Source organism: Cyprinus carpio, chromosome B7 (genome assembly GCF_018340385.1).
Source record: "Cyprinus carpio isolate SPL01 chromosome B7, ASM1834038v1, whole genome shotgun sequence".
NCBI classification, from domain to species: Eukaryota; Metazoa; Chordata; class Actinopteri; order Cypriniformes; family Cyprinidae; genus Cyprinus; species Cyprinus carpio.
The window spans coordinates 39673078-39692354 of NC_056603.1; the positions used below are offsets into that span (position 1 = coordinate 39673078).

Here is a 19277-nt window from a genome sequence, read left to right on the forward strand (position 1 = left end):
ATATATATATTTTTTATAAAGTACACAGTGCATTTGGAGTACATCAAAGTCTTTCTGTGTGAAATTCCTTAGGCTATATATATATATATATATATATATATATATATATATATATATATATATATATATATATGCGCGACCAGACTGTACAGACGCGCTCATTGAATGTGCACGCGCGCCATGAACCTGTACGCTGTTTGCGTTCCAAATTCTCTTGTTTGATCGACTTTAAGCCAAACAGTGACAACAGCGCCTACTAGGGTCACAGAATACGATGGTCACAGAATTTGGTGTAACACCGGCTCATTTACTTGGAGCATAGCCTACCTCAGGTGAATCATTACAATCACTATAGTATTTACAGAGTCGCTTTAACGCGGAACAGGAAACTCATGAATGTTCGTGTATGCTCCGCCCAGTGACACCTTATATCTCAGACACCGAATGTTTCAGATTCAGAACACTGGCTTCACGGTCCGCGGCTGCTGCAATTTGACGGAGGATCACGGCGAAGATGGCAGACGGAGATGTCGTGGATGGAGAGAAACTCAGCAAAAAGTACATGCATTTATAACATTACAGCGCTTAAACTGATTCTGTACGAAATGACACTCAAGATAAGTTTGCCTATGTGTATTATGTGGCTTATCGCGTCCGTAGTGATAAATGAGATTGATAGAGTGTTTTTACTTTTCTCTTGCCAGTATTTTTTATGTATGTAACTATGCAAAAGATTCACGCGGTTGCGCTTAAGTTGTCCAAATGACAATTTAATTGCACATAATTCCGAGGCGGTCTACAGAAAGCTAATGGCCTGTTTGTTTATGAGAACCGTTCAAAAATAAGATTGAGCGATTATTGTACGTCGTGACTGCGTAGGCTTATCTTATTGTGACTTTTCTGCTATTAGGCTATTAAAGTAACTTATTTTTTCGGTATTTACTCGGTTCACTCTAAATACTTTCACTATCGGTTCTCGGGTCATTACAAAGCTGACGCAAGATGAATGCAGAATACCTTGCGAGCATAAGAGTTAACTACTATTTCAGTTTCTGCAGTTTCTTTATAGGCATATCACACAAGCAAATAACAGTATGCTCAAAGTATAAAGGGGCACATGGAGCACAGATTTTAATAAGGGCTGTGCTCCTTGCATATACGTGTATCGAAACTTATGCTTTTGTATTGATAGCAGCAATTATGCTGTGACGCAGTTTTGAAAAATAAACATGGAACAGAAAATAAAATTTTAAGTTTAAAAGTTAAAGTAGTTTTTTTTTCTTTGCAACTTTTAAATACTCTGGAATTAGACACTGAGTTATAGTATTGATATTATTATTATCATATCAATTCTATTTCAATCCTGTTCTGAATGTATTCATTTTTTTGAATGATAATGATAATAAAAACAGGATTAATGAGTATAATTCGGATAAAGTATAATTAGGGTTGTGACGTTGAGGAAATGTTCCAACTGGTTAATCGACGTGTGACAACAGGTAAAACCGGAATCACCGTGTGGGGCGTTCCGTCTTTTTTTTCTTTGCTTTTAAATAGCTTGGCATGCGCATTTTACTTTTACTTTCATATAGCGGCATTTCGGCATAAAGCAATTGTTTGTCTTTACTTTGTTTGAATTTTCCCGCTTTTTCTCGCTTTCCTTCGCTTTTAAACAGCCTAAATGCGCCGTGAGCATTTTACTTTTACTTTCGAATTAGCAGCAGTCAATTGCTTGAATGCAACAACAAAATACAACGTCAAACTCACTTTAGCCTATATATAAAACAAGTAAACATATATAATATATAACCAAATAAATAAGAAACGTAGAACGTTTATTAGCAAAACGAGTAAGAAAGCTTGGAGGCACGGCATACACCTTGATGTCAAATAAAATAAATAAATGAGACAAAGTTTAAATAAAGGACGACCCAGCCAACAATGTGGAACCAATTAAAAAAGAAACGAATAATTAAAAAAAACTTCCAAATTCACCTTAGATAAATGGCAAAAGTCAACAGGCTTTTCAAAATCCAAAATATTGCAAAACAGGCGCTTTTGTTTTTTGTTGCGGCTTAACACCGAGCGGCAACCTCCCGCTCTCTCTCGTGAAGCCAACAAGGAAGTGACTAAAATTGCAATTCATCGACTGGCCGCTTGAGGCTGGCTGCAAAAGGGAGTCAGTCCGCAAAAGGGAGTCAGTCTCATAGACTCCCCGTGTTAAAATGCCCAATTTTACAGCAGAAAAAAACGTTTACAGCCTGGTTCAAAACAATTATTTTGGTCTATATAGCTAATTTTGCCCTTCATGACAACTGTGAGGAGGGTGAATTTTTTTTATAACTCATCCGTTTAAATTATATTAAGCCTTAAAGTTTCGCATAATTAAGGGCGTGGCCACTTGAGTGACAGGTGGATTGCCGCTGCTGATAATGATGTTGAGCTAGGTGGGCGTGGCTTCAGCAACCAGCTCCCGCCTTTTTGCCCATTTTCAATTATCTGGGAGAGTTGCGCGGTGACGCACTGCCAAGATGGCGATGGCCCGCTCTGCACACTTTGGGGTTCAAAAACGCTCTTCAGGAGTCTATGGGTGACGTCACGGACACTACGTCCTTGTTTTTATACAGTCTATGCTTAACACCGGTATCACCGTCAGCACTGGCTATCACGCCAAGCCTAATTCGGAGGATGAGAAAATCAGTATAAGCCTATTTTACCAGTGTTGTGATAACGCTTCGGTTACTTGACGTAACCTCGGTTCCCTGAGATAAGGGAACGGGCGTTATGTATGGGAAAACTCCTTTTTACCTTTCTGCTGAAGCCTGATTTGTTCACTTTTGTGTAGCTGCAAAAACCAATGGCACTTCAGCCCGCCAAAAGAGGCGGGGCCGACAGCTATATAAGTATTTTATGAGTGTTTATGAGAAGTCCGAGTTATTTCCGTGACCCTGTTTGTTTATAAGAACCATTCAAAAATAAGATTGAGCGATTATTGTACGTCGTGACTGCGTAGGCTTATCTTATTGTGACTTTTCTGCTATTATCTCATTAAAGTAACTTTTTTTTCGGTATTTACTTGGTTCACTCTAAATACTTTCACTATCGGTTCTCGGGTCATTACAAAGCTGACGCAAGATGAATGCAGAATACCTTGCAAGCATAAGAGTTAACTACTATTTCAGTTTCTGCAATTTCTTTATAAGCATATCACACAAGCAAATAACAGTATGCTTATCAGGGCCGTGCGGAGACCTTTGGATGGGCAGATGCTCAAAGTACAAAGGGGCACATGGAGGACAGCTTTTAATAGGGCTGTGCTCCTTGCATATACGTGTATCAAAACTTATGCTTCTGTATTGATAGCAGCAAATGCTGTGACAGTTTTGAAAAAGAAACATGGAACAGAAAATACCATTTTAAGTTTAAAAGTTAAAGTAGTTTTTTTCTCTTTGCAACTTTTAAATACTCTGGAATTAGACACTGAATTATATTATTGATATTATTATTATCATAGCAATTCTATTCTAATCCTGTTCTGAATTTATTCATTTTTTGATTGATGATAATAAAAACAGGATTAATGAGTATAATTCGTATATAGTATAATTAGGGTTGTGACGTTGAGGAAATTTTCCAACTGGTTAATCGACATGTGACAACAGGTAATATCGGTATCACCGTGTGGGGCGTTCCCTCTTTTTTTCTTTGCTTTTAAATAGCTTGGCATGCGCATTTTACTTTTACTTTCAAATAGCGGCATTTTGGCATAAACCAATTGTTCGTTTTTACTTTGTTTGAATTTTCCCTCTTTTTCTCGCTTTCCTTCGCTTTTAAACAGCCTAAATGCGCCGTGAGCATTTTACTTTCACTTTCGAATTAGCAGCAGTCAATTGCTTGAATGCAACAACAAAATACAACGTCAAACTCACTTTAGCCTATATATAAAACATATAACTTTTATTGTTTGGAAAGATATGAGTGTGAGTTGTTATTGGGATGGTTTTGATTTTTGTATGATAACAAATAACTTACATAAAGTTTAAATAGGTATACAAAAATGGAAACAGGCAACAAGTAAACATGTATAATATATAACCAAATAAATAAGAAACATAGAACGTTTATTAGCAAAATGAGTAAGAAAGCTTGGAGGTACAGCATGCACCTTGATGTCAAATAAAATAAATAAATGAGACAAAGTTTAAATAAAGGACGACCCAGCAAACAATGTGGAACCAATTAAATAAGAACGTAGAATGTTTATTAGAATTATGAGTTAGAATTATTTGAGTGGCGAAAGTCAACAGGCTTTTCAAAATCCAAAATATTGCCAAACAGGCGCGTTTGTTTTTTGTTGCGGCTTAACACCGGTATCATCATCAGCACTGTCTATCACGCCAAGTCTAATTCGGAGAATGAGAAAATCAGTATAAGCCTATTTTACCAGTGTTGTGAAAACGCTTCAGTTACTTAATGTAACCTCGGTTCCCTGAGATAAGAGAGCAAGCTTTATGTATGGGAAAACTCCTTTTTTCCTTTCTGATGAAGCGTGATTTGTTCACGTTTGTGTAGCAGCACTAACCAGTGGTGCTTCAGCCCGCCAAAAGGGGCGGGGCCGACCGCCATAGAAGTCGGTCCGCAGCGCCATTCATCAGATCATTCGACTGAAGCAAGGATCATCGATTCATGCAGCTTATAGTGCGGCAAGTGAAATAACGCTCGTTCCCTTATCTCAGGGAACCGAGGTTACGTTAAATAACCGAAGCGTTCCCTTTCAAACATTCACTCTCGTTATGTATGGGAATAAATCCAATCATGCCGCATTACGAGCAACAGTTGTTCAGACTGCCTAAACAGTTTAGAACGTTCCACATAGACTCTCAGAGCCCTAAAAGGGCAGAGAGTGTTTGGTTCCTGCTCGCCGTCTGCAGCGGGGAGAGCCAATAGGGATATTACTTGCGCTCTAAAGGGAGTAGAGAGCACATTAGGAACATCAAAATGACCTTGCAGTCATTGAGCCCAAACTCAAGACACGAGGCGCTGAACGACAGCGCTTGTAAGTCACCCACATGCTTAACCAACGGCAAAGCAAGGAGAAGGGCCATTTTAAGCGATAAGGGCCGCAAGTTAGCCGAACTGATCGGCTCAATTGGGGGCCTTTTTATGGCCCCTATGACCATGGATAAGTCCCAACACAGCACAGTCTGAGGTTGAGGAGGATTCAGTCTCCTCATGCCCTTCAGAAATTTAACGACCAAGTCGTTTCTGCCTATTGAATGGCCGGCCTCGAGAGAATGATTCGCTGCGATGGCCACCACATATACTTTGAGTGTGGATGGGGCGTGCCTGTTATCCAGCAGAACTTGCAGAAAAGTCAGCACACAAAAACCGGGTCCACTTGCCGTGCAGAGCACCAATTGAGGAATACTGACCATTTCTGGCCATAGAGCCGTGATGTGGACGGTGCCCTTGCCTCAAGAATGGTGTTGCTTACTCTTGCTGGGAGCCTATCAGACTCCTGTCGAGGCACCAGACATGAAGGCTCCACAACTCTGGGTGGGGATGCCAAATCATGCCTTTCGTCTCCGATAGAAGGTCCCTCCTCAACGGGATGGGCCACGGGGCCATCGTTCCCTGCTGCATCAGCTCTGGAAACTAAGTCTGGTTCTTCCAGAGTGGAGCTACTAGGAGGAGGGAGCATTTGGTTTCCTTGACTCGCCTGATGATCTGGGGAATCAGGGCGATAGAAGGAAACGCATACAGTTGTTCTCCGTATCGAGAAAAATGTTGGGCAATGAGAGTTGTCTTCTGAGGGGAAGCTGACTTCTGCCTTCCCAAAGACCACCCAAAATCGCTGTAACGTCTAAGGATGCAGCGCCCAATCGCCCGGGGCTACCTTGCCTCTGGACAGCATGTCCACTCCCAGGTTCATCTTGCCCGGCACATGAACCGCCCTTAGTGAGAGGAGTTCTCTCTGTTCCCAGAGAAGGAGACGATGAACCAATCTGTATAAGGCGTGAGACCGCCTTGGTGATTGATGTAAGACACCACTGTCGTGCTGTCTGAATGGACCAGGACGTGGTGGTCTTTGATGGCTGGAAGGAAGGAATACAGGGCTAAGGAGACAGCCAACATTTCCAGGCAGTTGATATGGAGTCATCGCTGCTGAGTTGTCCAGGATCCAAATGGAGGATTGCCCTCCAACAGAGCGCCCCACCCAGAGTTGGAAGCGTCTGTTGTGATCACTTTCCTTCTGGAGGCCACGCCCATCCTCACTCCTGTCTGAAACAGGCGAGTGGTCCTCCAGGGGGCCACAACTTCGATACAGTGGCGGTCCACCCTGACCGGAAATCTCTTCAACCGCCAAAATTGGAGGTGCCGCATGTGGAGCAGGCCCAGTGGAGTTACAGAGGCGGCAGCGGCCATGAGCAGCCTCTGAAAAACCCTCAAGGGGCGTGTCATCCCCTGTTTGAGGGAAGCCGTCAATCGCTGAATTGTCAGGGACCGATCCGGCAAGTTCCATGCCCACATTAGTGTGGAGTCTAGACCCGTTCCCAGAAAGACAATTTGTCATCTGGGCAACAACTGGCTCTTGCTCTTTGTGAGCATTCAGTTCCTGTTCTGATCTGGCTAAAACCAGCCAATCGTCGAGGTGGTTCAATATGCGGATTCCCATCTGCCTGAGAGGGGACAGATCCGCGTCTATGCACTTCGTAAAAGTGCGTGGGACCAGGGACAGTCCAAACGGAAGGACTGCATACTAATAGGCCACTCCCTCGAACGTGAATTTCAAGAACGGTCTGTGCCGGGGGCTATGTGGATGTGAAAGTAAGCATCTTTCAAATCCACGGTCAAAAACCAATCCTCGGGGCAAATATGCACCAAAATTTTCTTGACCGGCATCATCTTGAACGACCGGTGCATAAGCGAGCTGTTCAGATGACTGAGATCTAGAATGGGTCTGAGCCTGTCGTCTCTCTTTGGGATGAGGAAATAGTGGCTGAAAAAGCCTGACTCACTGGGGGCACTATTTCCACAGTGCCTTTTGCAAGCAGTACTTGCACCTCCTGCTGGAGAACAATAGCTTCGTTGTCCGGGACAGAAGTTTAATCAATGCCTCTGAAGCGGGGCGGTCTGCGAGCGAACTGCAGCGAGTAGCCACGTCGAATTGTTTCCAAATCCCATCTCGAGATTCCTGGAATGGCTGCCCAGGCTGTATAATGGGAGGCGAGAGGACTTATTTTCTCAAACGAGAGCTCGCCTTGAAAAAGTGGGGAGTCTACATTCGTATAAGTGATTGAGAGAGGATGAGGAATTTTGCTCTTTAAAGCATGTAGGTCTGCTATTACAGCAGTAAAATATTCGAGCACGTGCTGCACCTGCAGGACGTGACCCGCTGAAAACGAAACTCCGTCTCTCAGAGGTGTTCGAAGTGGTGAGGAGTGAAGGCGAGCTGTTTTGGGGGCGTTCCGGCCAAGGTGAGAACGGGGCCCCTCCTTTTCCTCTCTAGCGCCTCAGGACAGCTTCGGCGGCTAAGTTTCCAGCACAACTCGTGGGCGGGGACCTTGACGCTTCGGGAAGTGGAAGCGTTTCGCCGGCCTGGATTGCTGTTTCAGCCGAGGCTCTGTCTTCCGCTGAGGCTGATGCTGCGCTGGCTTTGCAGGCTGAGCAGCGGGGCTCTTCTCACTCTTTTAGCGAGACCGGCGATTCGAGGAAGGCCATTTTCTCAGCATCCCTGATCTCTGTCAACGTTAGCCAGAGGAGGCGGTCCAGCTATGGTCTATGGTCTTGCTGATCGCTTACGCTGTGGCCTTTGTAGCACGCAGAGTGAGATCTATTGCTGTGCGTGGCTCCTTAAAGGCCTCCTGGTGCTCTTGGAGTTTGGTGTATCCCCTTTCATCAGCGCTGTCAATGTTGGTAGGGATGTGCAGTATACCGGAACTAGAAAAATACCGTTATCTATTATATTTCAAACGGTACAATATAATAATTCTGCTCAATCCGGTATTTCATGCTCTGCTGTTTCGAAGTTCACCTGTGGGTGGCAGTGCTTCCCAAATTGATGCAAAACTGGTAAATCAAGAGAATTAAGAGATCGACAGGTTAGTACATCATTCATAAATTCAGACTTAATTTGAACTTTTATTCACGACTGATCAACGCACAAACATAAGATGTGACGCAGTAAACACGAAAGCTCAAACATGTGACGCTAGAACTAGTGACATTTTAGTCACATTTTGGCAGTTTTGCTATATTAATTTTAGTATCAATAATATGAAGGGAATGTTTCTGCCACATTGTCGACCGCTAACATGAAGCAGCCGAGAGAGAGAGAGAGATTTATATTTAAAGCTTTTTCTTTGCCTATCTGAGTCTGAAATCTAAAAAACATTCTGAGGGAGAGAGAAATAATAACGTGATTTTGAATATTACTTTAACTGTTAGAATAACACTTGAAAAAAAAAATTGTTATAACTCATCAACAGCATTACAGCACTTATATATTTAGGTCAATGATTATTTATAAAAGATAAATGTAGGCTACTAATACATGTTTAGTATGTAAACATTACTTTATGCATTAAACACATACCTAACATTAACCAAGATTATTAAATACTATAAATGATGATAATTCACTTTTATTATCCTCCATTTTTTAATTTTTTTTTATTTTTAGTCTTCATTTCACTTATTTTTTCAGGCTGGTTATTTGCCACCTATGTTATTGATTTAGTATCGATACCGAGTAGGGGGCTCGCCACGTCTTGGTGAGCTTGTCATGGACGGCTGGCAAGAATGGGGCTGGGCGCTGGCAGGAGGATTGCTGGCAGGTCTCTGGCAGGAACCATTCATCCAATAAGCCATGGGCGGGCTCGTCCGGAGCCGACCACTTGAGGCCCTCGCCTTTGCGAGGATGCGGATTAGCTCTGCGTCTGGCTTTGGCCTCGGCACTTGAGGGGGAGGGGCTACTTCGGGCTCCTTGCCAGAATCACCCCATTCCTCCGTTTCTGACGCCGCCAAGGACACAAAGTCGTTGGCGGTGATGTCATCGATGACGATGTCCTCCTCGACATTTGAAGCAACACGCACTGAAATTTGCTCTAGGAAATTTGCTCTTTGCCCAGATGCCGGATGCCTGCAGTGATGCTTACGCGGCGGTGAGCAGAGCTGGAGCTTCTTTCTTGCAGAAGAGTCAGTGAAGAGATGATCATCGTCGCTGAAGGAGAATAATCTGATGAATGGCACTACGGACCGACTTATATAGAGGTTGGCCCCGCCCCACCCCGCCCCATTTGGCGGGCTGAAGCATCATTGGTTTGTGCAGCTACACAAATGTGAACAAATCAGGCTTCAGCAGAAAGGAAAAAAGGAGTTTTACCATACATAACGAGAGTGAACGTTCGAAATGGAACTATTTTAATGCACTCTACATTTTTTTTTTAAATAATGTAATAATAATAGTTCTACGTATGAATAGTTTTTAGTCAGATAACATAAAAAGACAAGATCCCTCGATGCGCTTTAAACTTTCCCAATCAAACAGTAAGAATGAAAGAGAACAGGCACCTTTGTTTATATTGCTGTTTGCCGCATTTTTAATATTTAATAAATATTTAATTTTAATAAAATGTAAATTTGTTCCCCGCATTTTATTCGGGCAGGTGTGTTGACGTAGAGGCTTGTAAATTTAAATCTAGATTTAAATTCAAAGAGACAGTATCGATAGTCTTTGCATGACCTGACATTTTATTCGTATCTAAAATGAGGAGAATATAATTATCAAGAATATGAAAAGTGAACACTTTCATGCAGTGTATGTTTCGTTCATACAGAAAGTCCAAAACAGACTCATAGAAGTAATAACTTATGACGTGCAGGAAATCCCTGATATGGACAAAAGCACCCAGCTATCGCTGTAGCTGAGCTGAATAAAAAGCAGAGATGTTACTGATAAACACAGGATTGTGAAAATATATGGTTAATGTGCGTTTTTCAAGTTTCCAGGTAGTTAAACTATATGAATAATCCCAGTACTGATTGACATATCATTTAGTATAGAAAACTATAAAATATATTTCCTGCCTTATTCTGTGATAAAAATGGGGGAAAGGTGTTTGTAGTAGACTTTAAAAACCAATCATAAAATTGTCATTAGGAAGATGTTGAACAAAAATATTATAGCTCCTTGCTGCAGCTACTTCCACAGACTACACACAACAATATAAACAACAGCTGTGCATGCTCTCTTCATGTCGTTCTTGTAAAATAATAATAATTTAATAATATAAGTTTACAAGCACACCGCTCCGCTAAGAACTCTACTTACTGGCAGCCGCGGACGTTATTGTAGGCAACCTGGTAGGACACTAAATTACTTTATTTTATTTTTTTTATTAATGCTATGTAACATAAGAACATTGTCAAGGAATGACATACAAATACATATAATAAAACACAGAGAAAAAACAAGGATTATACAAAAAACAAAAGATGACAAGACAAGGATGCATACACTACCATTATTAATACAATAACATACAAACATTAATATACAGGGAAAGCTTTTAAATACATGTATTTACATTTTCTTTAAACATTTCTTCATAATATTTAATAAATCTTAGGCATTTTTTGTTATTTATGTAACTAAGAGATTTAATAAGTGATATTAATTCAGTTTTAAAATGGGGATAGGATGGAATTATTATTTGCAAACCTTTGTTTACAGCGTGCTAAATTACTAAAGGTGTCTGAACGTGAGGGATCGTCTCTGATGAGATTGTCAGGTGAAATGTCATCATGTGGATCATTTAATTTACGGCTAAATTATTATTAGTTAATTTTACTGATAGTTAGATTGGGCAGGCCTTCACAAGAGGGTGTTTAATTACAAAAAAAAATAAAAAAATTGCCTTGACAAGAGGGCACACTGGGCATCAAGGGAAAAAAGGGGCAGCCACCCCCTCTGCATGTGCCTGATGCTTATGCTGTTCCGAATTCAACGAAAGGACTGCTTTTATTTGTGAACCGATAAAAGTGATTCATAGAATCGTTCTGACACAAAAAAAGAACGAATCATTCAGATTCCGCTGTGTTTGTCATGTTAAGGTAGCTGTTAGCACCTGCCAGGACGCAAATGTGTTATTATTCTAGAATGAGAAGCATAATACATACATCTGTCCCCATTCATTTGAAAAAAAAAAAAAAGAAAGAAACGGCGATACCAAAATATATTTATGATAGTGAATACTAATTCCGGAGTACCATATTAGGAACTCCATACAGTACCATCCGTAAAGTACGTTTTGCTAAGGGTGCAATGACTTTGACCCTGATTTTTCTTGATTCATCAAATAGGACGTTTGCATCATGTTGACTCTGGTCAGAATATGCAGGCTGCAAGCGTTCAGGCTGCAGACGTTTGCTCTTCCCAGCTCACAAAACCTGCATTTGCTTATTGAAGGAAGTCGCTGGAGAAGTGGCAAAAGGTTGGTGGTGTTTCCATTTAATGCAAAAAGCGACCAACCTTTTGTCACTAAAAAACTGTGCTTGCTTAAGGCTTCCAAAGCTAGATGTGTGCAACACCAATGCCTGTGTAGTGTTTCAAATCATTTTCTTTTTTATATGTCCTCAGTGAGCTGAAAAGGCGCATGAAAGCTGAGAAGAAAGCAACTGAGAAGGAAGCCAAGGACAAAGAACAGCAGGAACAGAAGGAGACCAATGAGAAGTCACAGCAAGATGCAAATGAGGCAGATGAGGAAAACTTTGGACCCAAATGTAAGTTGAGTATTGATTATAGAAGTCACATTTCTGGCACATAAATTCAGAATTAATTGTAACAAGGGTTGGGCATGGTTTGAATTTGCTCAATTCCAATTCTTATCGATTCCAAGTTTCAATTCCAATGTGTTATAAAAAAAGTAAAAACTTTAGATATCAAGCATATTTATTCTGTGTGTGTTTTTATTTATTTATTTTTTTTGGCAAACGTTTAATTGCTGCTGAATGCCATGAACAAAAATCAGCAGGCTGCATAAAAACCGGACTCTGTTAAGAGCTGTTTGTGTGCAAAATAGAGCTGCGTGATTCTGGATAAATTGAGACTGTAGTTCTCTCGCGATTCTGAAGAATAAATATTAGACAACTGAACAAAACCTCATGGAATTTATAAATGGAATGATTCAATGACTCAGTCAAGATTTGCTTGTTTCATTAGTGGATGAATCAGTGTTTTGGAATGAATCTCTTGAATGAATGAAGACAAATACATTTTTAACAGCCCCTTTTCGCCAACTAAAAAAAAGATGTGCACACAGGAATTGATATATGGTATTAAAATTAAAATTTAAAAGTATCCGATTCCTGACCTTAAGTATCTGATTCTGGAACTGGAATTGATTTTCGATTCCCAACCCTAATTGTAACAGTTTTTCATCCCTTTCTGTTTTCAATGCAGCAATACTTCAAGATTCGTTCACAAGCCATTCAAGCCTTGAAGGGAACAGCTGAAGACCCATACCCTCACAAATTCAACGTGGACTTATCGCTTACAGAGTTCATTGACCGATATAACAACCTTCAGCCAGGGGACCACTTGACAGATGTCGTCCTCAGTTTATCGGGTAAATGTTTTCTGCTTGTATTTTACATAATGGTGCACTGAACTGAACTAAACGGAATATACAAAACTGAAATTAAAGCCGAAAACCGAAGAAGTTTCATGTTAAATTTGGGAAACTTAACTTAGCATGCATCATAGTATTGAGTTAATGATGTAAATGTAAGGTAACGTGACATTTGACATGTTTTATTGATGTCTTTCCATGGTTAAAACACTGAATGATTACATGAGACATGATAGTAAAGCGGAAGTTAGTGAGGAGGAAGGATGATTGGTTTACGTGTACTGCGTGTTGCCGCTTGAACTGTTGCTGCTGCGATCTGTCATGACACATTAAAGAGCGTCAAAATGACATTTATTCATTTTGTGATAAAATTGACAAAGCTGAGACTTAGTAAAGTAAAAAATAACCAAGCAAAAAGCTTGTTGCGCTTAATATTGAAAGCCAAATCCGCTACAAATAACGTTTAGTTGAGTTTTGCTCATGCATCAACAGAAAACGGCATAGACTGAAAGAGCGATCTTGTGATTTAAGAATTGATATCGGTTCTTCAAAATGAAGATTCATCAATAATCAATATCTTCAACCTGTTTCCGTCAATGATTTTATGATTTTTTTATGATGAAATTTTTTTGCTGTTTGACATGGAACATACATTTAAAGACAGTTTGATCCTTTTCTAATTTAGTACCTTTGCGTTTTGCTTGATTGAAAGGTCGTATCCACGCCAAGAGGGCTTCAGGTGTCAAGCTGCTGTTCTATGATCTGCGAGGAGAGGGAGTCAAGCTGCAGGTCATGGCCAACTCCAGGTCTGATTTGCACTCTGCTCCATCACGTTTCAGTCATGTTTTTGTTTTATCGTAGTAGCATAACAAGTTGTTATTCTGCTATTTTTAGGAACTACAAATCAGAAGAAGATTTTGTGCACATCAACAACAAATTAAGGCGTGGGGACATCATTGGGGTCGGGGCAACCCTGGGCAAGACAAAGAAGGGCGAGCTGAGCATCATCCCGATCGAGATGACCTTGTTGTCTCCATGTCTTCACATGCTTCCCCACCTTCACTTTGGCCTGAAAGACAAGGTAAAGTTTAGTTGTTAAAAACTTTCCAAGGTGTTTCAACTTTTTAAGCTTTGCTCCTCATCAGCATCCTCTTTGACTCTTTTTTTACCAGTACAGAAGCACAGCACAAACACCTTGTGAAAAAGCAGTACACTTTAGCATACTTAAAAAAGTTACTTATTATGGAAAAAATTATACTTTATGAGAATATACTTAAGTGCAGACTGAATGTAATGTTTTTGAGCTCATAATTGCATTCTACATAGTTGCAATTAATTGAAAATGTTTTATAGTTGAAATTTATATTATTTTCAATTGACTGAAATTTAGAGTGCTCCTTTTGACCAGCTTAAGTAGGATTTAAGAAAATCTTTATATGTTATTTCTAGTGCAGTCAAACGATTAATCGTGATTAATCGCATCCAAAATAAAAGTCTTTGTTTACATAATATATGAGTGTGTAATGTGTATATTTATTATGTATATAAAAATACAAACGCATGCATGTATATATTTAAAAATATTTGTTTATTGTATTGTATATTAAATATATGTATATATAATATAATATCTAATAATATAAATATATTAATGTATATACAAGTATTTTGTTTTTCAAAATATATACTGTATGTGTGTGTATTTATATATACATAATAAACACAGTACACACACATATATTATATGTAAACGAAAATTTTAATTTTGGATGCGATTAATCCTTTGACTGCACTAGAAACATGGTTGAAGGGTTCTGCCGAATGCACAGACAAGCATTTATGGGAAACTAAAATATACTTTCATGTAATTTCTATTGAAATTTGTATGTTTTATATTGAAATATATTTGTAATTACACACATGTATTGAAGTTGCAATTTAGCACATTTAAATTAAGTAAGTAAGTGAACACAGTTCAGTGAGTGTTAGTTTGTAGTATTTTACATGTGCTTTACAATGTTGGTCAGCACATCTAAATAAGTACTATTTCAAAGCATGACAAAAGAATAAGACTTGATTTAAAATGCACTTTAAAACTTTTAATTTTAAATTATTCCAATGTGAACTTTTTAAAAATGTACTAAGTTATGAAAGTGGCCTTTTATTTCATTTAAGACTGTATTATCTGTAAGTACAGTTTTTTGAAAATATAAATGTAAGATTTGAAGTACACTACAAGTACACATCAAGTACACTTTTCACAGAGAATTTGAATGAGATTTACAAAAGGAATCAATATATAATATTTAGTATTTTTATGAATAGTGCATATTGTTCTATGCAACATTGACTTACACTCAGAGATTTAGAATTTACAGATTGTTAAGTAGATACTTCAGCGCCCATTAATGAATTTATCTGATGTGTTATGCAATGTAGTCAAGTTATTCTTCATTCATAATGTTGCATGTACTGATCTACAGTACATGATAAACTTTGTCATTTTTCCTTCAGGAAACCAGATTCCGACAGCGATATCTGGACCTGATTCTTAATGACTTTGTGAGACAGAAGTTTGTGACCCGCGCCAAGATTATCACCCATCTCCGCAGCTTTCTGGACCAGCTTGGGTTTCTTGAAGTAAGGATGTTGGTTTCTGCAAAGAAGAGCAGTGCACATTTAGGTTGCCTGTTGCTGAGAGGTTCCTTCAGTTCTTTCATCGTTTTAATGCTTGCCATTTGTGAATGTGTTTAACAGATCGAAACACCAATGATGAACCTGATACCCGGTGGTGCTGCAGCAAAACCATTTATTACTCACCACAATGAGCTCAATATGAAACTCTACATGAGAATTGCTCCTGAACTTTACCACAAGGTAAACGTGTCACTGCAGTAGTAGTTCAGTATTGAAATTCCTGAGTTATATTGTACAATATCTAACCTATATCAACATTTCAGATGTTAGTAGTCGGAGGACTGGACCGTGTGTATGAGATCGGCCGTCAGTTCCGTAACGAAGGCATCGATCTCACCCACAACCCAGAGTTCACCACATGCGAGTTTTACATGGCTTACGCCGACTATAATGACCTGATTGACATCACAGAGAAGCTGCTCTCAGGTTTGTTAAACCCCTGCTGTACCTTGTTCTTCTCATTTCGTGCTCTGGAATGTCTGCATCCTGTAACTGAAGAGGGTGAAGCATCGCAAGAAAATATGCAAAACACATAAGCTTGTTAAGAAACTGGAAAAATGAAGTAGAGTTGAAACAATTGTTTAGTTTCTTACTTCTCATTCCTAGTGCTTCTTAAAGCAAATGAAAATAAAATTCAGTCATAATTTACAATGTTTTCAGGAGAATAAGTTCAGCGTAAGAATTGCATTCATCTTCAAAACACTGTTTTTATATTCTCTCTCAAAGTGAAGTTTCTTGGTTGCTATCACAGGAATGGTGAAGCACATTACCGGAGGTTATAAGGTGATTTATCATCCTGATGGTCCAGAGGGACAAGCCTGTGAAATAGACTTCACTCCTCCCTTCAAACGGATCAGCATGACTCAAGGGCTGGAGAAGGAATTGGGGGTGAAGTTTCCAGATCCTGACACCTACGACAGTGATGGTAAGGGTTACAGTCCATAAGCCAAGCATAGAGAACATGTTCAACCACTTGGTTTTTACAAAGTATAAGTAGTTCCATGTAAAAATTAATTGACACATCCTAATGTAGGTGCTGGGGCTTTACTGTATTGTTAGAATGATTAAAGCTCATTATTTATTTAATTATTTTTGTTGTTTACAGAAACACGCAAGTTCTTAGATGACCTTTGTGTTCAGAAAAAAGTTGAATGCTCTCCTCCCAGGACTACTGCCCGTCTTCTGGACAAGGTATGAAGTACTGGACACTGTAATAAACCAGTTAAACCAGATACAATGAAAAAAAGTGCACTTATTAGTACAGAAATCTACATTAAAGCAAAGAAAGATGGTCTTTGTGTATGTGTATTTTTTTTTTTTTTTTTTTGAGAACATCTTTACAAAATTAAGATTTGGAACATTCCTTTGAAAATTCTTCTCATTAAATTACTTTCTCTTGAGATTTTCATGAATGCTGCCCCAGAAGCCTTAGTTTGGCCTTTTTAAATGGCAGATACGTGTTTGGCCACACAAAGCACACTAACAGACCAGTTTAATTATATGCAATACTTGTTTTTGACTCTCAAAAATATGCACTCAAGACACTTTAAAAAAAAAAAAACTAATTTATACTTTTCATATTCTTTGTGTTCTTCATCGTACACACATTTTAAACTAATTTTGGCACATTATTGTTGACAGTTAGTGGGAGACTTCCTGGAGGTGAAGTGCATCAATCCAACTTTCATCTGTGATCATCCACAGATCATGAGTCCTCTAGCAAAATGGTATGTGCTTAACTTCCAGTTATGACTTTTCACTGTAGTGTATGTTTGAATCACAAATGTGACCATGGACCACAAAACCAGTCTTAGGTGTCAATTTTACAAAATTGAGATTTATAAATCATCTGAAAGCTGAATAAATAAACTTTCCATTGATGTATGGTTTATTAGGATCGGATAATATTTGGCAGAGATACAACTATTTGAACATCTGGAATCTGAGGGTGTAAAAAAAATCAAAATACTGAGAAAATCACCTTTGAAGTTTTCCAAATAAATACTTAGCAATGCATATTACTAATCCAAAATTAAGTTTTGAGATATCTACGGTAGGAAATTTACAAAATATCTTCATGGAACATGATCTTTACTTAATATCCTAATGATTTTTGAAAAGAAAAATCGATAATTTTGACCCATACAATGTTTTTTTTTGGCTATTGCTACAAATATACCCCAGAGACTTAAGACTGGTTTCGTGGTCCAGGGTCACAAATGATCTAAAACATTCAACTGATGTATATACTGCTGTCTCCACCCCAGGCACAGATCCCAGAAAGGTCTAACTGAGCGATTTGAACTGTTTGTGATGAAGAAGGAGATCTGCAACGCCTACACTGAGTTGAACGATCCCATCAGACAACGAGAACTGTTTGAGCAGCAGGCTAAGGTGAAGATAAACTATTGAATACATAATTTTCTGTTAATCTTGCACAAATGTTGTTTTTTAGGGGACTATCTTAGTTTTCAAATGTTGTCCAAAGAAAAAAAAATTCTAGAGGATGGAATATATTGATCAAAAGTGAGAATAAAGACTTCTACATTGTTACAAAAAAATTATATTATAAATAAATCCTATTCTTTTGAACTTTCTGTTCGTCATAGAATCCTGAAAAGAAAAATGCATCAGTTTCCACAAAGCAGAAAAAACGGTTTTAAGCATTTATAATAAGAAATCATGTTGATGATTTCATGTGGAAAGATCATGTGACAATGCAGACCAGAATAATGATGCTGAAAATTCACAGGAATAAATTATATTATAAAAACGTAAAAAAAAAAAAAAATCATTTTGCCATATTACTGTTTTTACTGTATTTTTGGTCAAATAAATTAATAAGCATAAGAGACTTCTTTTTATTTTTTATTTATTTATTTTTTTTATGCTTGTAAGTCTTTGTTTGGTTTGTAATCTCATCTGCGATAGCTGCTCTGTTAAATGGCTATAAAGAGCGTGTCTCACCATACTTGGCTTTTTCTTTACTGTGTCCACAGGACAAGGCAGAGGGTGACGATGAGGCGATGTCTATTGATGAAACCTTCTGCACTGCCTTAGAGTATGGCCTTCCACCCACGGCAGGATGGGGCATGGGCATCGACCGCCTCACCATGTTCCTCACAGACTCCAACAACATCAAGGTACGACCCTTTTTTGGATTGTGAAACATTGTGTACTAATAAAACAATGGACATTGTGGCCCTGTAAATAGACTTGTCAAATCTCATTCTGTAAATACTTTGATATTAAAACTGCTTCTGACTTGATGTGCTTTACTTTAGGAGGTGCTTCTCTTCCCGGCCATGAAACCGGAAGACAATAAACCAGCTCCACCTGCAGATGGCACATCAGTGTAACGCCGTGAATGACTTTATAATAGGAGTGAAAAGTCACACCTGCGGATTTCGTCCATCTCTGGATTTCTTGATTCAGTCTGAACCGTCAAAAGTTACTGTCACTTTTGCGGGTTATAGCCTAAATTTTTAAGACCTATGCACTGTCCATAATGAAGGGAAATATTTAAGCATATCACATTTTAACATATAGCTCACAGTTTTATGGGGAATGGGAACACTGCTGTCCTTTCTTTGATATCCATTATCAATTATCTGTATTTTTGTGGTGTGGGGTGATTAAGGGTTTATCAGCCATGTTTGGATATTTTATGATCTTCTGTCCAACTGTGCTTTTTTAACAGTTCAATTGTATCACATTAAATAATGATTTGGCCAAGCCAAATGGTTTGTGTTTTTTTTTTTTTTTTTTTTTTCATATTGCATCTTGTGCTTTTGGTTTAAATAAGAGACATTCCCTTGCAAAAAATTAAAGCGCTCTTGTAAATGACAATTAAATTAATGGTAGTTGTCATAACAATGTGCAAGTTTTATTTTACAGTTTTAAGAACTCCAAATTTCTTCACACAAGTGAGCCTAAAATGTGTAATTG

The 19277-nt window shown here is 38.8% G+C and overlaps 1 protein-coding gene across 1 annotated transcript; it reads left to right on the forward strand.

The window, feature by feature from the left end:
• Positions 1-381: 381 nt before the first annotated feature.
• LOC109102979 (lysine--tRNA ligase-like) lies at positions 382-19064 on the forward strand. Its single transcript, XM_042728636.1, is given in 16 exon segments — positions 382-558; positions 11365-11495; positions 11642-11768; positions 11770-11784; positions 12464-12629; positions 13345-13438; positions 13527-13713; positions 15147-15272; positions 15390-15509; positions 15593-15755; positions 16081-16254; positions 16435-16520; positions 16971-17056; positions 17597-17723; positions 18329-18472; positions 18614-19064. Coding segments are annotated over 16 exon segments (1983 nt in total). The 5' UTR covers positions 382-396; the 3' UTR covers positions 18689-19064.
• The last annotated feature ends 213 nt before the right edge of the window (positions 19065-19277 follow it).